The sequence below is a fragment of the Trachypithecus francoisi genome, unplaced genomic scaffold, assembly GCF_009764315.1.
Source record: "Trachypithecus francoisi isolate TF-2019V2 unplaced genomic scaffold, Tfra_2.0 Lachesis_group12, whole genome shotgun sequence".
NCBI lineage: Eukaryota > Metazoa > Chordata > Mammalia > Primates > Cercopithecidae > Trachypithecus > Trachypithecus francoisi.
In genome coordinates this window covers 10,214,208-10,231,960 of record NW_022681457.1, presented here as the reverse complement: position 1 = coordinate 10,231,960, position 17,753 = coordinate 10,214,208, and the positions used below count along the sequence as shown (strand labels likewise).

The 17,753-nt window shown below is 49.3% G+C and overlaps 1 protein-coding gene and 1 long non-coding RNA gene across 2 annotated transcripts; one reads left to right on the top strand and one right to left on the bottom strand.

The window, feature by feature from the left end:
• Positions 1-1,266: 1,266 nt before the first annotated feature.
• Positions 1,267-16,237, bottom strand: LOC117093671 (killer cell immunoglobulin-like receptor 3DL1). The gene is given in 12 exon segments (XM_033229120.1): positions 1,267-1,569; positions 1,571-1,726; positions 1,825-1,877; positions 2,341-2,442; positions 5,239-5,289; positions 7,291-7,344; positions 7,893-8,186; positions 9,752-10,051; positions 11,478-11,501; positions 11,504-11,770; positions 12,519-12,554; positions 16,126-16,237. Coding segments are annotated over 12 exon segments (1,488 nt in total). The 5' UTR covers positions 16,160-16,237; the 3' UTR covers positions 1,267-1,452.
• Positions 12,200-16,205, top strand: LOC117093708. Its single transcript, XR_004441211.1, has 3 exons — positions 12,200-12,357; positions 12,466-12,663; positions 16,055-16,205. It is a non-coding gene; the product is annotated as an uncharacterized LOC117093708 (long non-coding RNA).
• Positions 16,238-17,753: the final 1,516 nt, after the last annotated feature.

Genomic DNA, 17,753 nt, shown 5'->3' with positions numbered 1-17,753 from the left:
AAGCAAATAGCCTATAATAATAATAATAATGGCACTCTTAAAGAGGAAGGAGAAATTAGAGGATTCAGGCTACCAAATTTTAAGGAGTTCTCTAAGGCTATATAAGGTGCAGCATCCTCGTGAGAGTGGACACAGAGAGCCACTGAGCAGGAAAGAGTGTGTAAAACACATCCGTGTACACACAGTCCCTTTATAGTTGACAGAGGCTGCCATGTAGGTTAAGGTGGAATAGAATGTCTTCTCCGTAAATAACATTGGACCAGAGGGTTACACGTAGGAAAACATAAATCTAAGCTTATTTTCACACTGTAAAAACACTGCTTATTGTTTTATCTTATTGTTGTACATTTTAAGAATTTATTTTAAAAATTGATGAATAAAAATTATATGCAGTCATCCTTCACTATTCATGGGTGATTGGTTTCAGGATCTCTGCTCAGACACCAAAATCTGCAGGTGCTCAAGCCTCTTACATGAAATGCTGCAGCGTTTGCATATAACCCATGCTCATCCTCCTGTGTACATGAAATCATCTTTAGATTACTTATAATTCCGGATACAGGCTACACACTGCTTCATTTGTATTCATTCAACATAATTTTGCTTTTTGGAACTTTGTGGATTTTTTCTCTGAATATTTTTGATTTATAGTTGGCTCAATAAACACCTGTAAACCCCACAGATCTGGAGGAGCGACTGTGTATTTATGGTATGAGAGATGATGTGTGGACATGTGTCCCGTGGAGAGGAGACTAACAAGGCCTATGACTCTACAGATGTTTCATCTTGGAATGGCTCTGCCAGCTTTCCAGGTGTGCAGAGAGTAAGAATATCACTTGTTCATCTGATTCACGATCCTTGCAACCTCCTATGTGCTGCATCGTTGGATGGAAATTGGAGTTCCAGACAGAAACCAGGCTCCACCTGCTTCCAGAAGCTCAGAGTCCAGGGGTGAGAACCCAGTGGAGAACATATGGGGCTATATGGACATAGTAACGATAACACCGGAAATGTTTGGCGAATAAAGTCACATTACCTAAAGGATGAGGGCAGATGTGTTTATTTGAAGAGGAGAGAGCTACATTGAAATGATAACAAAATTTATAAGTTTCACTGCTGACACAAGGCTGAAAGATAGTCTGAGTGGAGGTGGAACAGCATGAGGGAAGGTGGAACAGCACGTGTCTAAGTGTCGTGTTAAGAGGGAGCCTCTTATATGTTTGGACTTGTGAGTTCCTCTGTGACTGCAGCCTCCAGTAGGACTAGGAAGTAAGACAGTAGGTTGGAGAGGTGGGCAGGGGTCAAGTGAAATGGAGAATTGTGGGCTAAGCAAAGGAGTGTGTTTTCTCTGCAGCAGGCAGTGGGGACCTTAGACACTGGTAAGCAAGAGAGAGGCATGTTCAGATTCGTGGTGTGAGGAAGAGCGATGCCCTAAGACGCAGACTCACACCTTCAGATTCCTGCTGCTGGTACATTGGAGCTGTCAAGCCGGTTTTGAGACAGGGCTGTTGTCTCCCTAGAAGACCCCTTCAAGGCCTGACGGTGGTGCTCATGGATAGAAGACAACTTTCGATCTGGGCTCAGCATTTGGAAGTTCCATGTACATGCTGGTGTCTGTTGGGGGTGTCTTGGGCCTCTGAGAAGGGCGAGTGATTTTTCCCCGTGTGAAAACGCAGTGATCCAACTGTGCGTACGTCACCTCCTGAGGGTCTGGTTCATCAGAGTCCTGGAGAGAGGAAATGTTGAGTGAGGGAGGGGCTCACATTCTTCAGGACTAGTAGGGAATAAGATTGGATCCACCAGGCTGGGCCGAGGAGGACCTACCTCCCTGTTCACTGTTCTGTCTCCCGCAGGCTCTTGGTCCATTACAGCAGCATCTGTAGGAGACAAAAGTCATCAGAACAGCTGGGAGAGCACGTCTGGGTCCTCATTTCATGTGCAGAGCCCAACACACAGGGGGAGGCCGTAGGTGCCTGAGGTCCCTCAGCTGTCAACAGCCAGACTCAGACATTCTGTCTCTCTGAGTTCAAGACCCCTTCCCATGAATGGCTCTCCATTGGCATCCCATTGATTCTGTCTCCCACTTTCTGCCTGTCATGGAACCTTCTCCTGGATGTCAGTGGCTGCAGGCGATGTGAGGATACAGTTCAGAATCAGGCAATGGTCTGTGAGCTGAAGGCAGGGACAGGGTGTCTGGTGCTCTCTCTAGAAAGCCCTGCCTCTATGGCTCCTGCCTTAGGCTGGAGACCATCCTGCCGGTGAGGAATACACACCTGCGTGCTCCCATCCCGCTTACCCACACGGCCCTGAGGTCTCTGGCCTCTGCTTCGTGAGACTTACTCTTTTTGTTGGAGCACCAGCGATGCAGGAGAAAGAAGAAGATGGTGAAGAGGATCATGACCACGGAGGTCCCAATCAGAACATGCAGGTGTCTGGGGTTACCTGGAGGAAGACGAGACTCCAATAAGAAGCTAATCATAGCAGTTCCTTTTTATGGATTGTCTCTCATTTCTTGATTGACAGGTAACCTTGTGGAGTGTCTCCTTAGGACAAGCGGCCTGATGGCGGGAGACCCAGCTTTCTCCTGCTCTCAGTTATAGCTCTCACAGGAACCATGGAACGTGCTGAATATACAACTGCTTTAGTTTAGATGTTTGACCCCTTGAAACCTCACATTGAAATTTAACCCCCAGTGTGGGAGGTTGGGCCTCTTGGGAGGTGTTTGGGTCATGGAAGTGGAACCACCATGAATAGATCAGTGCTTTCCCACAGGACGGGGTTAGCAAGTTCTCCCTCTATTAGTACTCTGGACAGCTGGTTGTTAAAAAGAGCTTGGGGCCGGGCGCAGTGGCTCACGCCTGTCATCCCAGCACTTTGGGAGGCCAAGATGGGTGGATCACGAGGTCAGGAGATTGAGACCATCCTGGCTAACATGGTGAAATCCGTTTTTACTAAAAATACAAAAAATTAGCCGGGCGTCGTGGTGGGCGGCTAAGTAGCTGGGTTAGAGGCATGAACCACCATTCACAGCCTTGTATATTACGCTGTAATCGGTTCCTTCGTTTGCACCATGCCTCATCTATCTATCACTCCTCTGCCAGGTATTGATTGACATGTAGGAGAAATAAATCTCAGAAAGACATTCATGAAGCAAGGAATAAACAACTAGGAAAAATCAAACCCAGCCAGCCCTCCCTGCAAATGATTCTACCTCACAAACATATCCTGTATCCATCCACTTCATCCACTTAGTGTCTAAATCAGCACCACGTTTCACCAGTGGGGCGAGAATCGCCTTTTCCACGGTCTCCTAGACTCCAGGTACGCACCCGGGCCTCCCTTATGTTCATGTCAGTCACTATTAATCATGTAGGGACTCCTAGTTAGCCCGAGGTGAATCCAAGGGCTGTGAGTATAAAACACACACTCTTTGTTCCTCCTTAGTTTCCTATGTGTCCAGTGTGCTCTCCTCTCTCTCCAGTGCTCTTGTAATTCTCCCCATCTCATTCACATTGTTTGAGACAGAGCCTCTTCCTTCCACATAAGATTGTTTTCACCTTCGTGCCTTCACGGCTGACAATTGTGTGTGGAAAATCCTTCCGCCAGTCTTCCATTTTTTTTCATTAACATCACAAATATGTGATTAGTGAGACCTTCTCTGTCGCCTGAAATCATACACTCAGCATTATCTATTATTTATTTTAAATTCTGGCTGGGTGCCGTGGTTCACGCCTATAATCCCAGCACTTTGGGAGGCTGAGGCGGTCGGATTACTTGAGATTGGGAGTTGGAGATAGACTGGGCAACAGGGTGAAACATCGTCTCTACCAAAAATCTACAAAAAGAATTAGCCAGGTGTGGTGGCGGGTGCCTGTAATGCAAGCTACTTGAGAGGCTGAGGCAGGAGAATCACTTGAACCCAGGAGGCGGAGGTTACAGTGAGCCAAGATCGTGACACTGCACTCCAGCCTTGGGGATAGAGCAAGACTCTGTCTTAAAAATAAATAAATAAATAAATAAATAAATAGATTTTATGGGCAGATATTTCCCAATAGATCAGCCATTTATAGGTCCACTTGTGCATTCATTTTCTTTCCTCTCGTTTACCCATCTGCAATGTCAGTGTCCCAAGAGCACAGGCCAAATGCAACCTGTTTACTATTTGTGGAAGGCAGGAGAATCCACCCCACCCCAAAAATGTCCCTGTCCTAGCCTTCATACCTTGTGAACATGTGATTTTACGTGGAAAAGAGGAATGAAGATTTCAGATGGAATTACGGTTGCTAATCAGCTGAACTGAAAAGGAGGGTATCCTGGATGATATTAGGGAGATGATGATGGATTATTTTGGTGAACACAATATAATCCCAAAGTCATTAAAAGATGAGGAAGAAGGCAGAGGAACATTCAGAGAAAGAGGTGTGGACAAGGAAGAAGGGTCTGAGTGATGCGACGTGAGACGTGACCAGTCTTTGTGGGTTTTGAGGAAGGAGGAAGGGGACCAGGAGCCAAGGACCGTGGGAGCCTCTAGAAACTGGGACATGTGGAAAGTAGATTCTCGCCCGGAACCTTCAGAGGGAAGGCAGCCTTGCTGTCACCTTGATTTTAGCCCTGTGAGATGCATTTCATCCTTTGAGCTCCAGCACTGTAAGATAATTAAAAAGCCGTTTTTTTTCATTGACCAATTTTGTGGAAATTTGTTATGGCAACAGTAGGAAAGGATTCCAACTGCACAGCCTGAGCATGGGGCCATGGCTGAATGAGTCAGTGAGTCGAAGTGTGCGTGCATGAGCTCTGTTCTCTGTTACTGCAAGGCTCTTGCTCTGCTGAGTCAGCCAGGGTTGCCTCATGACCAATAGGAGGTCATTCCTTGGCAAGTGGATCTTGGCCTCATTAGATGTTCCCTTCCCTTCCCTCTTTCAAGCTCCCAGGAATTTATCCTCCAGTTAGGAATGTAGGGAGAACAAACACTGCATTTTTCCTAAGAAGGATGTCAGATTTGCAATCATTCTTCCAGCTTGTAGGAGGTCTCAGCTGCAGAAGATTAGAGATTAAGAGACTTCACGGAGCCCTGTGCTGGGCCCAGATCACTTTTGCTGTTGGAGTGTCTGGAGTTCAGAGAGATGGTGGAAGACAGGCCCACAATCAGAGCTGGGAGGTGCTGAGCCAAGGCTTGAATCCAAGGCTTCCACCTCCCCAGGTTTCCAAAAGCAGAGATAAGAGGGATTCTTTACTCACTGGTTTTGGAGCTTGGTTCAGTGGGTGAAGGCCAACTACGTGAAGGGTTTCCTAGAATAGAGACAGGAGAGAGGTGAGGAAATGAGGGTGCCTGTCCTCTACTCAAGGGAAATCTTTGAGGTGGGTTTATGGCCAACACTCTGTTATCCAACACTGGGCTCTGGGAGTCCTGGGATCCTCTTCTCCATAATTTTTGTATGTGTTGCCCATTGTCTTGAGACTTTAAGATATAGAGAGAAAACAGGAACATCACATTACCTGACTTAAAAATATGTTACAGAGCTGTAGTAAACAAAACAGCATGATGCTGGCATAAAGAAAAGTGCATAGAACAATGGAGTAAAATGAAGAACACAGATATAATCTATGCATCTACATTCAACAGCCTTTTTTTTTTTTTTTTGAGATGGAATCTTGCTCTGTTACCCAGGCTGGAGTGTAGAGGTGCAATCTCGGCTCACAGCAACCTCTGTCTCCTGAATTCAAGCAATTCTCTTGCCTCAGACCCTCGAGTAGTGGTATTACAGGGGCTGACCACCATGCTCAGCTAATTTTTGTACTTTTAGTGGAGACAGGGTTTTACTATATCGGCCAGGCGGGCCTAAAACTCCTGGTCTCAGGTGATCCACCCACCTTGGCCTCTGAAAGTGCTGGATTGCAGGTGTGAGCCACTATGCCCAGCCAATCCAACGCATTTTGACAAAGGTGTCAAGAACCTACAATCAGGAAAGGACAGTCTTTTCAATAAACGATGCGGGGAAAACGTGTTATCTGCATGCAGGGGTTGAAATTGCACCTCTACCTCTCACTATTCACAAAAGTCAAATCAAAATGAATAAATGCATGAGTCTAAGTCCTGAACCTATGAAACACGTAGAAGAAAATATTGGGGAAATGCTTCAGGACATTTGTCTGAGAAAAGACATTTTGTTTAAAACCTCAAAAACACAAGTAATCAAAGCAAAAAACAGACCACAGGGATTACATCAAACTAAGCAGCTTCTGCACTGCAAAACAAGCAACCAACAAAGTGAAGAGACAACCCACAGAATGGGAGCAAATATTTGCAAACTATGCATCTGAGATGGGATTTATAACTAGAAATATAAGAAGCTCACATAACTCAATAAAACAAATAATGTAACTAAAAAATGAGCAAAAGACATGAATAGACATTTCTCCACAAACAAAACATATAAATGGCCATGGTGTGTATGAAACACTGTTCAGTATCACTCATCATTAGAGAAATACAAATTAAAATCACAATGAATTTTCATCTCACCCCATTAAAATGGCTTTTATCTGCAAGACAGGGAAACAAATGCTGGCAAGATGGTAGAGAAAGGAGAATCCTGGTACCCCGTTGGTAGGAAGGTAAATTAGTACAGCCATTATAGAGAAAAATATGGAAGTTCTTTAAGAAACTAAAAAGAGGCTGGGCATGGTGGCTCATGCCTGTAATCCCAACACTTTGGGAGAGTGAGGTGGGCACGTCACTTGAGGTCAGGAGTTTGAGAGCAGCCTGGCCAACATGGGGAAACCCTGTCTGTACTAAAAAATACGAAATGTAGCCAAGCATTGTGGCGTACACCTGTAATCCCAGCTCCCAGGGAGGCTGAGGCAGAAGAATCATTTGAATTCAGGAGGCCTCTGCCTCCCAGGAGGTTGCAATGAGCCTAGATTGTGTCAGTTGCACTCCAGCCTGGGCTACAGAGGGAAGCTCTGCCTCAAAAACAAAAACGAAACAAAAGCCAAACAAAAGACTAAAAAGAATTTTCATAGTATTCAAAAATTCACTATTGGGTTTACATCCAAAGGAAAGGACTTCAGTGTATGGAAGTTCTATTTGCACTCCCATGACTGTTCCAGCAGAGTTCACAGTAGCCAAGATGTGGAGTCAACCTACCTGCCCATCAGTGGATGAATGGATAGAGAGAATGTGGTACATCCACACAGTGGAGACTACTCATCCATAGAGACAATAACATCCTGACATTTGCAGCCACATGGATGGAACTGGAGCTCATTACAAAGATTCCCATTTCTCACCCTTATGCAGGAGCTCTAAAGTGGATCTCAAGAAAGTGGAGAGTAGAATGGTGGCTACCAGAGGCCAGGAAGGGAACGGTGGAGAGTAAAAACAAAACAAAAAACAAAACAAAACAGAATATAAAGATATTTATGACCACTAGATTTTACACTTAAAAACAGTAAAGGTGTTCAATTTTATAGGTATATTTAACCTCAACAATTATTTTTTCAAATGAAAAGAAAAGGGTGTAAGGGTTGCTGGTGATGATATGTCTGTGTGGGTGAGAGGCCAGGATGGGCTTCTGGGAAATGGGTAAGGTTGAGGGGCTGAGGGAACCTCTGATCTCCCTAAACTAAGCCCAGTCTCCCTCCTCTGGGTCTGTCCTGACCAGTTTCTCCATCTGCCTGGGTGCCTGGAGCGCTGACCGTGGTCCACCACGCAGGCCATGCAGGAGGGTTTGGAGGTGCCCTCTCTGCCATCCTGCATCCTGATCCCTCCCTCACACCGAGGCTTGGTCTTCTCTCTGAACCTGTCCATGCTTCTCTCCATCATCAGCAGGAAGCTCCCCAGCTATGGCTCTGGGATCATAAGACATGGGACAGGCATGGGGTTTCCTCACCTGTGACAGAAACAGGCAGTGGGTCACTTGGGTCTGACCACTTGTAGGGTGCGATATGGAAAGAACCGAAGCATCTGTAGGTTCCTCCGTGAGTGGCAGGGCCCAGAGGGAAGTCAGCCTGGAATGTTCCATTGACACTTGGCACTGCAGAGAGACTAAGTTCATGGGCCTCCCCCTCCCTGGATAGATGGTACATGTCAAATGAGCATTGGGAGCTGCAGGACAAGGTCACGTTCTCTCCTGCCTGAACCGTGGGGCCCGGTTGGGCTGAGAGAGAAGGTTTCTCATATTTACCTGGAAGGAGAAGAGGCAGTTTCTTCAGGGAGGTTCTTCCTTGTCACAGCTCCCCTCACACCTGAGCTGAGAACTCACTCCCCTGCTCTATGACCTAATGCTCTCTCTCACCCTCCACCCCGTCTCTCTTCATCTCTGTTTCCTCTTTCCACTTTCTCTGTCTCTCTAGGTCTCTGATCTCACTTCCCCACCCCGTGGTGTGTTTTCGCTTTTTGTATTGTTTTCTTCTCTCTGACCCTCCTTGGATTGTTGACTTGATCTTCCTTTTTCTTCAATTCTGAATTTCTCACATTCTGTCTTGTTCATAACCTTCTGCACATTTCTATCTGTTATCTATCAATCGATCTATCTACTGCCTGTCAATCTGTCAATTATCTATCTGTAATCTATACCTATGTATCATTTATCTATCTCTCTAGCAATTGTCTGTCTCTCTATCTATCCACCATCTATCTATTATCTGTATCTACGTATCATCTGTCTATTCCTTCTCTCTCTGTCTGCCTCTCTGTCTCTATGTATCATCTACATATCTACGTATCTATGTGTCTATCTATCTATCATCATCATCTCCATGTATCATCTCTCTATCAATCACCATCTATGTATCTATAACGCATCCATTATCTATCATCTACCTATCTATCATCGATCTGTATCTATCTATCCATCTACCATCTGTCTCTCCATCTCCTTGTCTTTCTCTGTCTCTCAGTCTCTCTAGTTCTATTTGGAATCTCTGCAATCCATCCCCACATCTTTATCTATCTCTGTCTTTGTGCCCCACCCTCAGGGTTCTGATTTTGGAGCTTTTCTCTGCTCCCTTCCATCATTCTCTCCACTCCTCTGCCCTCTTTTCTGTCTCTTTATTTGTCTGCGAGTGTCTCAGTCCCCTTCCTCTGGCTCATTCTCTGTGTGTTTTTGTCTTTGCTTTCTGGTGTTCCTGATTTCTCTCTGTGTCCCTCAGTAATCGATCATATGTGGGATTATGTGGAATATGAGCCTCAGAATCCAGGCTGGGGACCCCAAGTCCACACAGCCTACAGGGGTTGGTGTTCTGGGGCATGATATCCTGGGACGATGACTCTCCACTGCACGGAAGGCAGAGGTGTCAAAATCAACACGGCATCTGTAGGTGCCACAAGGTCTGAGGCCACAGGGGCTGACTCAGGACAGAAATATGGGTGTCCTTGGGTTCTCCTGGTAGAAACACTTTGTGGAGGTAAAACAGAAATGAAGCTTCTAACCTGTGCCAGGTCTCTGAGCAAAGTCAGCACGGAAGGACGCCTCTCTCTGGGACATGTCTGTCTGTCTGGGTGTCCCCTTTAACTCTTTCTCTCTTTTCTACCTCCCTGTATGGCTCCTGTGTCTGTCCTCTGTTATGACACCTGGTCTGTACTTGTGTCTCCTGTTTCTCTGTCTCTGTTGGTACAGACCTCACCAAGTGAGTCTCTCTTCATAAGAATCCCACACTCATCTTCCTCATGACCACCTGGGGCTTCCAAGTCCTGGATCATTCACTCGGTGTCCCAGTGACAATGAGAAGAATGTCCGGACACTCTCACCTGTGATCACAATGTCCAGGGGGTCACTGGGAGCTGACAGCACATAGGGGGAGTGAGTGACAGAACCGTAGCATCTGTAGGTCCCTGAAGGGTCAGATGGCGTGGGACCGATGGAATAGTTGGCCTGGGAACCCCCACCATGGAGCTCTCCAACAAGGTGTAAGGGCTCCTCAAAGGTCTCCTCACTGTGCAGAAAGAAGTGCTCAAACACGGTATCTGATGAACATTGTAGGATGACCGTCTCTCCTGATTTCACCAGGGGACCTGGGAGGGCCCGGAGGGAAGGTTTCTTGTGGACTCCTAGAAAGAGAGGTTGTGAGTTTAGAAGGCGTCTCCCTTTGTCATCATATCCATGGCACCTGGAATGAGTGAGGGTTCCCCTCCCGGCCGTCTGTCTCTCTCCTCCCTCTCTGTGTCTCCCTGTCTTTTATCCCCTGGTGCAGGTCCCTGCATTTCTCTCCCTCCCTCTTCTCTGTCTGTCTGTCTCTAGTAGCCTCGGATGCCCTTCCCACTGGGCTCAGCCTCATCTCTTAGGCTGTTTTATCTGTTTCCAACTAATCTCTTTCCTGCTGTCTATGTGGGGGTGGAAGAGGAACCACGGCAGGCTGCACGTCCAGGCTCTTAGCAGCCTGGTTCAATCTCTTTTGGACAAACTGGAGTCCCTGGCAGGAGGTATGAACTGACCAGTAAGGCAGGCACCAGTGTCCACACTCCCTGTTCCTGGTGGGGATTGGGAGCCTCTCCTGCCATGCCTGTGCCTTCTCCATATCCTCAGCTTCCACAGGGTGGCTCCTGGTGCTGGTTCCAGGAGCATCGACCCCTCCCTGTGTGGATGGAGCCTGGTGGTGGCATCAGCGTCCCGCCCTTCCTGATCTCGGGGTTGCCAACCTTCTCCTTGTTTGGTTTCTTTAATTAATTGATTAATTAATTGAGTTTTGAGACAGAGTGTCACTTTTTCACCCAGGCTGGAGTGTAGTGGTGTGGTCTTGGCTCACTGCAGCTTCTGCCTCCGGATTCAAGCGATTGAATCCAGTCGTTGGATTACTTGCACCCACCCCCATGCCCGGCTATTGTTGTTTGGTTTCTTAACTTGTCCTTGACCTGGTTCCTGTGTTGGTTTCCTGTTGCTGCGGCAGAAAATTATCACAAACATGGCAGCAGGAGAGAACACACTGACCCCTTCCACTTCTGGAGACAGAAATTGGATTCAGTTCTTGTGTGCTAAAATCAAGCCGTCTACAGGGCTGCGTTCCCTCTGGAGACTCAGTGGAGCAGTTCTCTTGACTTCTCCAGCCCGTAGAGGCCACCTGCCATTGTGGCTCGTGGCCTTCCTCCACCTTCAAAGCCCACAGTGACTGATGGAGTCTCCCACGACGCTGCTCTAATCCCCACTCTCCTCATCCTCCTCCTCTCGTTTGGTGCCTTGTGATTACACTGAGCCCAGTGGGACAGTCCAGGCCGTCTCCCCATCTCAAGGTCAACTCACAACAACCTGAGCTCCGTCTTCCCCTTCAGTCCCCTGCCCTATAGCATAAAGAGTCACAGGCTCCAGCCATATTGTGGACAGTTATTCTTCCCATCACAGCACCCATTTCCCTGTATTCAATCCCCCTTTACCCCAAAGACAGTCAGATCCTGGGTGATGGGACCCTGGTGGACACCCCCAGCAGAAGCTCTGGGATTCAGGAGGTGGGACAAGGAGAAGCCCAGACAGGAGCCCTCTGACCTGTGACCATGATCTCCAGGGGTCACTGAGTGCCGACCACTCAGTGGGGGAGTGCGGGTATGAACCCCGACATCTGTAGGTCCCTGCGTGTGCCGGGGTCACAGGGCCCATGAGGAAGCTCTCCTGGAATATTCTTCTGTGGAAGATGGGAACGTGGCTTCTGTCGTCTTTGTACAGAGTGAAGTTGGTAAAGTTGTTAAACCCACGACGATAGTGACACCAAAGAGTCACGTGTCCTCCCTGAGGCACCACAGCGCTGGGCCGGGCAGACAGGAAGGTCTTGTCCTGACCACCTGGGGGAGAAGGAGGCACCAACTTAGAGAGGAGGATGTGGAGCCGCCCCTCCCTCCCTGTGCTCAGAAGATTCTTCCCCTTTCCATGTGTCTAAGGCTCCTACCGCACCTGGGTGCCCAGGGCTATAGGAAGGACCCATCCCACATAGACATGGTGTCTTCCTACAACAAAGGTGTCAGCTGAGAACTTTGAACAAGTGCTGAATAAGGGACTCTTACTAGATTTTAATACTTCAAGATGACTCATATAAAACAACACAAAGTAGAGACGGCATGGAGGGCGTGTCCTTTGTGGATGGAATATCAGCCAGTGCATGCACTGAGCCCCCATCAGAAGATTTGGAATGTCAGGGTCATGGCTGTGGTTTCCCCACCTCTTCTGGTAGAATGACAGCAGCCACACTGCAGCCCTGACCGTCATGGAAACACTGGAGGGTGTGAGTTACACCTTTGTCTTCAGAGGACCTGCTGTTCCTAGCACTGCTTCCCTCCCTTCCTCAGCTGCTGACACCACTTCCTCCCTGCACACCTCAGCTTGGAGCACCCCAAGCTCACCCCGGTCTTCACAGAGCTTGACTCAGCCAAGGGTAAGAAAGGCCAGAGAGGACGAGGTCAGAAGTGTGAGCCGAGCACCCCAGGGTCCCCCCTTCTTAGTTTATGAGAGACTGTCTGACAGGACTTCCCTCTTGTTTCAGGAAAATCCTCTTAGGTGGGGAGATGACACCCTAAGGTTTAGGGAAGGACTCACCCATGTATGGACAGGCCCTCTGGACCAAGAAGAACCCTGGAAAGAAAGATCATGATGGATGATCCATCTGCAGGCAAACCTGGGCCTCCCCTGCTGCCCCCACTGGGCTGTGCGTCTGTGTAGGCAGGCCCTTGCTGGGCTGAAGGTAAACTCACCCTGGCTGCCTACCTGCCCCTGCAGCAGGGATCTCAGCTGCGCAGAGACCCAGCCTCATGACCCAGATCTGCACCCCAGGCGTAGATCTACACAACAGGCCCATATCTCCACTCCATGCTGATATCTCTACTCCAGGCCCATATCTCCACTCCAAACCCGTATCTCCCCGCCAGGCTCGTATCTCCCCTGCAGGCTCATATCTCCCCTCCAGGCCCATACCTCCACTTAAGAACCCTATCTCCACTCCAAACCTATATCTCCCCTCCAGGCTCCTATCTCCACTCCAGGCCCCTATCTCCACCCCAGGCCCCTATCTCCACCCCATGCGCCTATCTCCACCCTAGGCCCATATCTCCACCCCAGGCCCATATCTCCACTCCAAACCCATATCTCCCCTCCAGGCTCCTATCTCCACCCCAGGCCCATATCTCCACTCTAGGCTCATATCACAATTCCCGGCCCATGTCTCCATTCCAGGCCCATATCTCCACTCCAGTCTCATATCTCTACTCCAGTCTCATATCTCCACTCCAGGCCCATATCTCCACTCCAGGATCCTATCTCTATTCCAGACCCATATCTCCACTCCAGGCCCATATCTCCACCCCAGGCCCATATCTCCACCCCAGGCCCATATCTCCACTCCAAACCCATATCTCCCCTCCAGGATCCTATCTCCACCCCAGGCCCATATCTCCACTCTAGCTCATATCACAACTCCAGCCCATGTCTCCATTCCAGGCCCATATCTCCACTCCAGCTCATATCTCTACTCCAGTCTCATATCTCCACTCCAGGCCCCTATCTCCACTCCAGGATCCTATCTCTATTCCAGACCCATATCTCCACTCCAGGCCCATATCTCCACCCCAGGCCCATATCTCCACCCCAGGCCCATATCTCCACTCCAAACCCATATCTCCCCTCCAGGATCCTATCTCCACCCCAAGCCCATATCTCCACTCTAGGCTCATATCACAATTCCTGGCCCATGTCTCCATTCCAGGCCCATATCTCCACTCCAGTCTCATATCTCTACTCCAGTCTCATATCTCTACTCCAGGACCATATCTCCACTCCAGTCCTGTATCTCCATTCCAGGCCCAGATCTCCTCCCCAGGCCCATATCTCCACTCCAGGCCCATGTCTCCATGCCAGGCCCAGATCTCCACTCCATGCTCATATCTCCACTCCAGGATCCTATCTCCACCCCAGGCCCATATCTCTGCTCCAGGCCAATATCTCCACTCTAGGCCCATATCTCCAACCCAGGCCCATAGCTCCACTCCAAGCCTGTATCTCCACTCCACGCTCATATCTCCACTCCAGGATCCTATCTGTATTCCAGGTTCATATTTCTACTCCAGGACCAAATCTCCACTCCAGGCCCGTATCTCCATGCCAGGTCCATATCTCCACTTCAGGCCCATATCTCCTCCTCCAGGCCCAGATCTCCACTCCAGGCCCATCCCTCTATGCCAAGCCCATGTCTCTATCCCAGGCGCATATCTCCAACCCAGGCCTATATCTCCACTCCAGGCCCATAACCTGACTCCAGGCCCAGATCTCCACTCCAGGATCATATCTTGACTCCAGGATCCTATCTCCACCCAGGTCCTATCTCCACACCAGGCCCAGATCTCCACTCCAGGCCCAGATCTCAACTCCAGGCTCCTATCTCCACTCCAGGCCCATATCTCCACTCCAGAACTGTATCTCCACTCCAGGCCCGTATCTCCACTCCAGGCCCATCCCTCCATGCCAGGCCCATATCTCCACTCCAGGCCCAGATCTCCACTCCAGACCGGTATCTCCATGCCAGGCCCATATCTCCAATCCAGACTCAGATCTCCACCCCAGGCCCATTACTCCACTCTAAGCCCATATCTCCACTCCAGGCCCAGATCTCCACTCCAGACCTGTATCTCCACTCCAGGCCCAAATCTCCACTCCAGACCCAGATCTCCACCCCAGGCCCATATCTCCACTCCAGGCCCAGATCTCCACTCCAGACCTGTATCTCCACTCCAGGCCCATATCTCCACTCCAGACCCAGATCTCCACCCCAGGCCCATATCTCCACTCCAGGCCCATATCTCCACTCCAGGCCTGTATCTCCACTCCAGGCCCGTATCTCCACTCCAGGCCCAGATCTCCACTCCAGGCCTAGATCTCCACTCCAGGATCATATCTCTACTCCAGGATCATATCTCAACTCCAGGCCCATATCTCCACTCCAGACCCAGATCTCCACCCCAGGCCCATATCTCCACCCCAGGCCCATATCTCCACTCCAGACCTGTATCTCCACTCCAGGCCCGTATCTCCTCTCCATGCTCATATCTCTACTCCAGGATCCTATCTCCAATCCAGGCCCATAGCTCCACTCCAGTCTCATATCTCTACTCCAGGACCATATCTCCACTCCAGGCTCCTATCTCCACTCCAGGCCCGGATCTCCTCCCCAGGCCCATATCTCCACTGCAGGCCTGTATGTCCACTCCAGGCCCATATCTCCACTCCATGCTCATATCTCCATTCCAGGATCCTATCTCCACCCCAGGCCCATATCTCCAATCCAAGCCCATATCTCCACTCCAGGCTCCTATCTCCACTCCAGGCCCGGATCTCCTCCCCAGGCCCATATCTCCACTGCAGGCCTGTATGTCCACTCCAGGCCCATATCTCCACTCCATGCTCATATCTCCATTCCAGGATCCTATCTCCACCCCAGGCCCATATCTCCAATCCAAGCCCATATCTCCACTCCAGGCTCCTATCTCCACTCCAGGCCTGGATCTCCTCCCCAGGCCCATATCTCCACTCCAGGCCTGTATCTCCACCCCAGACCCGTATCTCCACTCCAGGCCCATATCTCCACTCCAGGATCCTATCTCTATTCCAGGTTCGTATCTCTACTCCAGGCCCGTATCTCCACTCCAGGCCCATATCTCCACTCCATGCTCATATCTCCACTCCAGGATCCTATCTCCACCCCAGCCCATATCTCCACCCAAGGCCCATATCTCCACTCCAGGCCCATATCTCCACTCCAGGATCCTATCTCTATTCCAGGTTCATATCTCTACTCCAGGCCCATATCTCCACCCCAGGCCCATATCTCCACTCCATGCTCATATCTCCACTCCAGGATCCTATCTCCACCCCAGGCCCATATCTCCACTCCAGGATCCTACCTCTATTCCAGGCCCATATCTCCACTCCAGGCCCAGATCTCCACCCCAGGCCCATATCTCCACTCCAGGCCCATCCCTCCATGCCAGGCCCATATCTCCACTCCAGGCCCAGATCTCCACTCCAGGCCCAAATCTCCACTCCAGGATCATATCTCCACTCCAGGCCCATAACTCAACCTCCAGGCCCATATCTCCCCTCCAGGCCCAGATCTCCACCCCAGCGCTTCCTCCGTCAATTCCCTTCCAGGACTCACCAACACACGCCACGCTGACGACCATGAGTGACATGGTGCTGCCGGTGCAGACAGGCGGCCGCGCCCCAGCTCAGCTCAGCAGCGCACAGGATGTTATCTGGCGTCCTGCCCTTGCAGTTGACATGCTGACCACATCATGGGAGGGTGACGTACGCAGGCTCTTCCTACCTTGCATGAGGCGCAGTGGGTGCTCACTCAAGAGGGGAAAATGGCTTCCTGGAAATTGTTCTCACTAGAACTGACACCTTGTGTCCTTCACTATGACCAGCTCAAAACACGTCTCAGATCCAACCTCCCGAACACGAGGTGACTAAAATCTGTGCTGATGTGAAAGACTTTTCATGTATTTTTGTTGTTTTTATCTGTGTTTCAAACTCTTCTCCGTGTATAATATGCAAAATATCTAATAGGTATTATGAATGTTGTCAGAGTAATTGTGACGAATAAACGAATAGCATGTTTCATGCTTGTATTTCTAGTATGACAGCAGAACCAGTTTAAATGATTTAAATACCCAGGGAAGGATTATGCGATTATTTACAATCTTAGAACTGTTCTTTATCAGCAAAACCCACAACATGTCAATTCTGGATTTTTGTCGTTTTATCTACAATTTGTCTCATGACCCGAGAGTCCAGAGCCCCAACTCATGGTTCGCTCTCTCTCTGTCTCTCTGCCTCCCTCATTTTAAATTGTATGGAAATATCCAGTAACATAATGCTATAGAAAATCAAGTGTCCCCCAGCACTTTGGGAAGCCGAGGTGGGCGGATCAACGGAGGTCAGGAGTTCGAGACCACCCTGGCCAACTTAGTGAAACCATGTCTCTGCTAAAAATACAAAAATTAGCCGTGCCTGGTGGCAGGCACCTGTAGTGCCAGCTACTCAAGAGGCTGGGCCGGGCGCGGTGGCTCAAGCCTGTAATCCCAGCACTTTGGGAGGCCGAGACGGGCGGATCACGAGGTCAGGAGATCGAGACCATCCTGGCTAACACAGTGAAACCCCGTCTCTACTAAAAATACAAAAAACTAGCCGGGCGAGGTGGCGGGCGCCTGTAGTCCCAGCTACTCGGGAGGCTGAGGCAGGAGAATGGCGTGAACCCGGGAGGCGGAGCTTGCAGTGAGCTGAGATCCGCCACTGCACTCCAGCCCGGGCGACAGAGTGAGACTCCGCCTCAAAAAAAAAAAAAAAAAAGAGGCTGAGGCATGAGAATGGCTTGAACCTGAGAGTTGGAAGTTGCAGTGAGCCGAGATTGTGCCACTGCAGTCCAGCCTGGGTGACAGAGCTAGACTCTGCCTGAAGAAATATAAAAAAAGCATAGCAAATAGCCTATAATAAAAAACTAGAGGACTCCAGCTACCAAATTTTAAGGGTTTGTATAAGCCTACATAATGTGCAGCATCCTCAAGAGAGTGAACACAGAGAGCCCCTTATCAGAAAACAGTGTCTAAAATACATCCGTGCACACACAGTCCCGTTAGAGTTGACAAAGGCTGCCATGTGGTTTAAGGAGGAATAGAATGTCTTCTCAATAGATAACATGGGCCCAAGGGTATAGCACAGAAAAAAAAAATACATCTACACGTATTCTCACACTATAAAACACTTCTTGTTTTTTATCTTGTTATT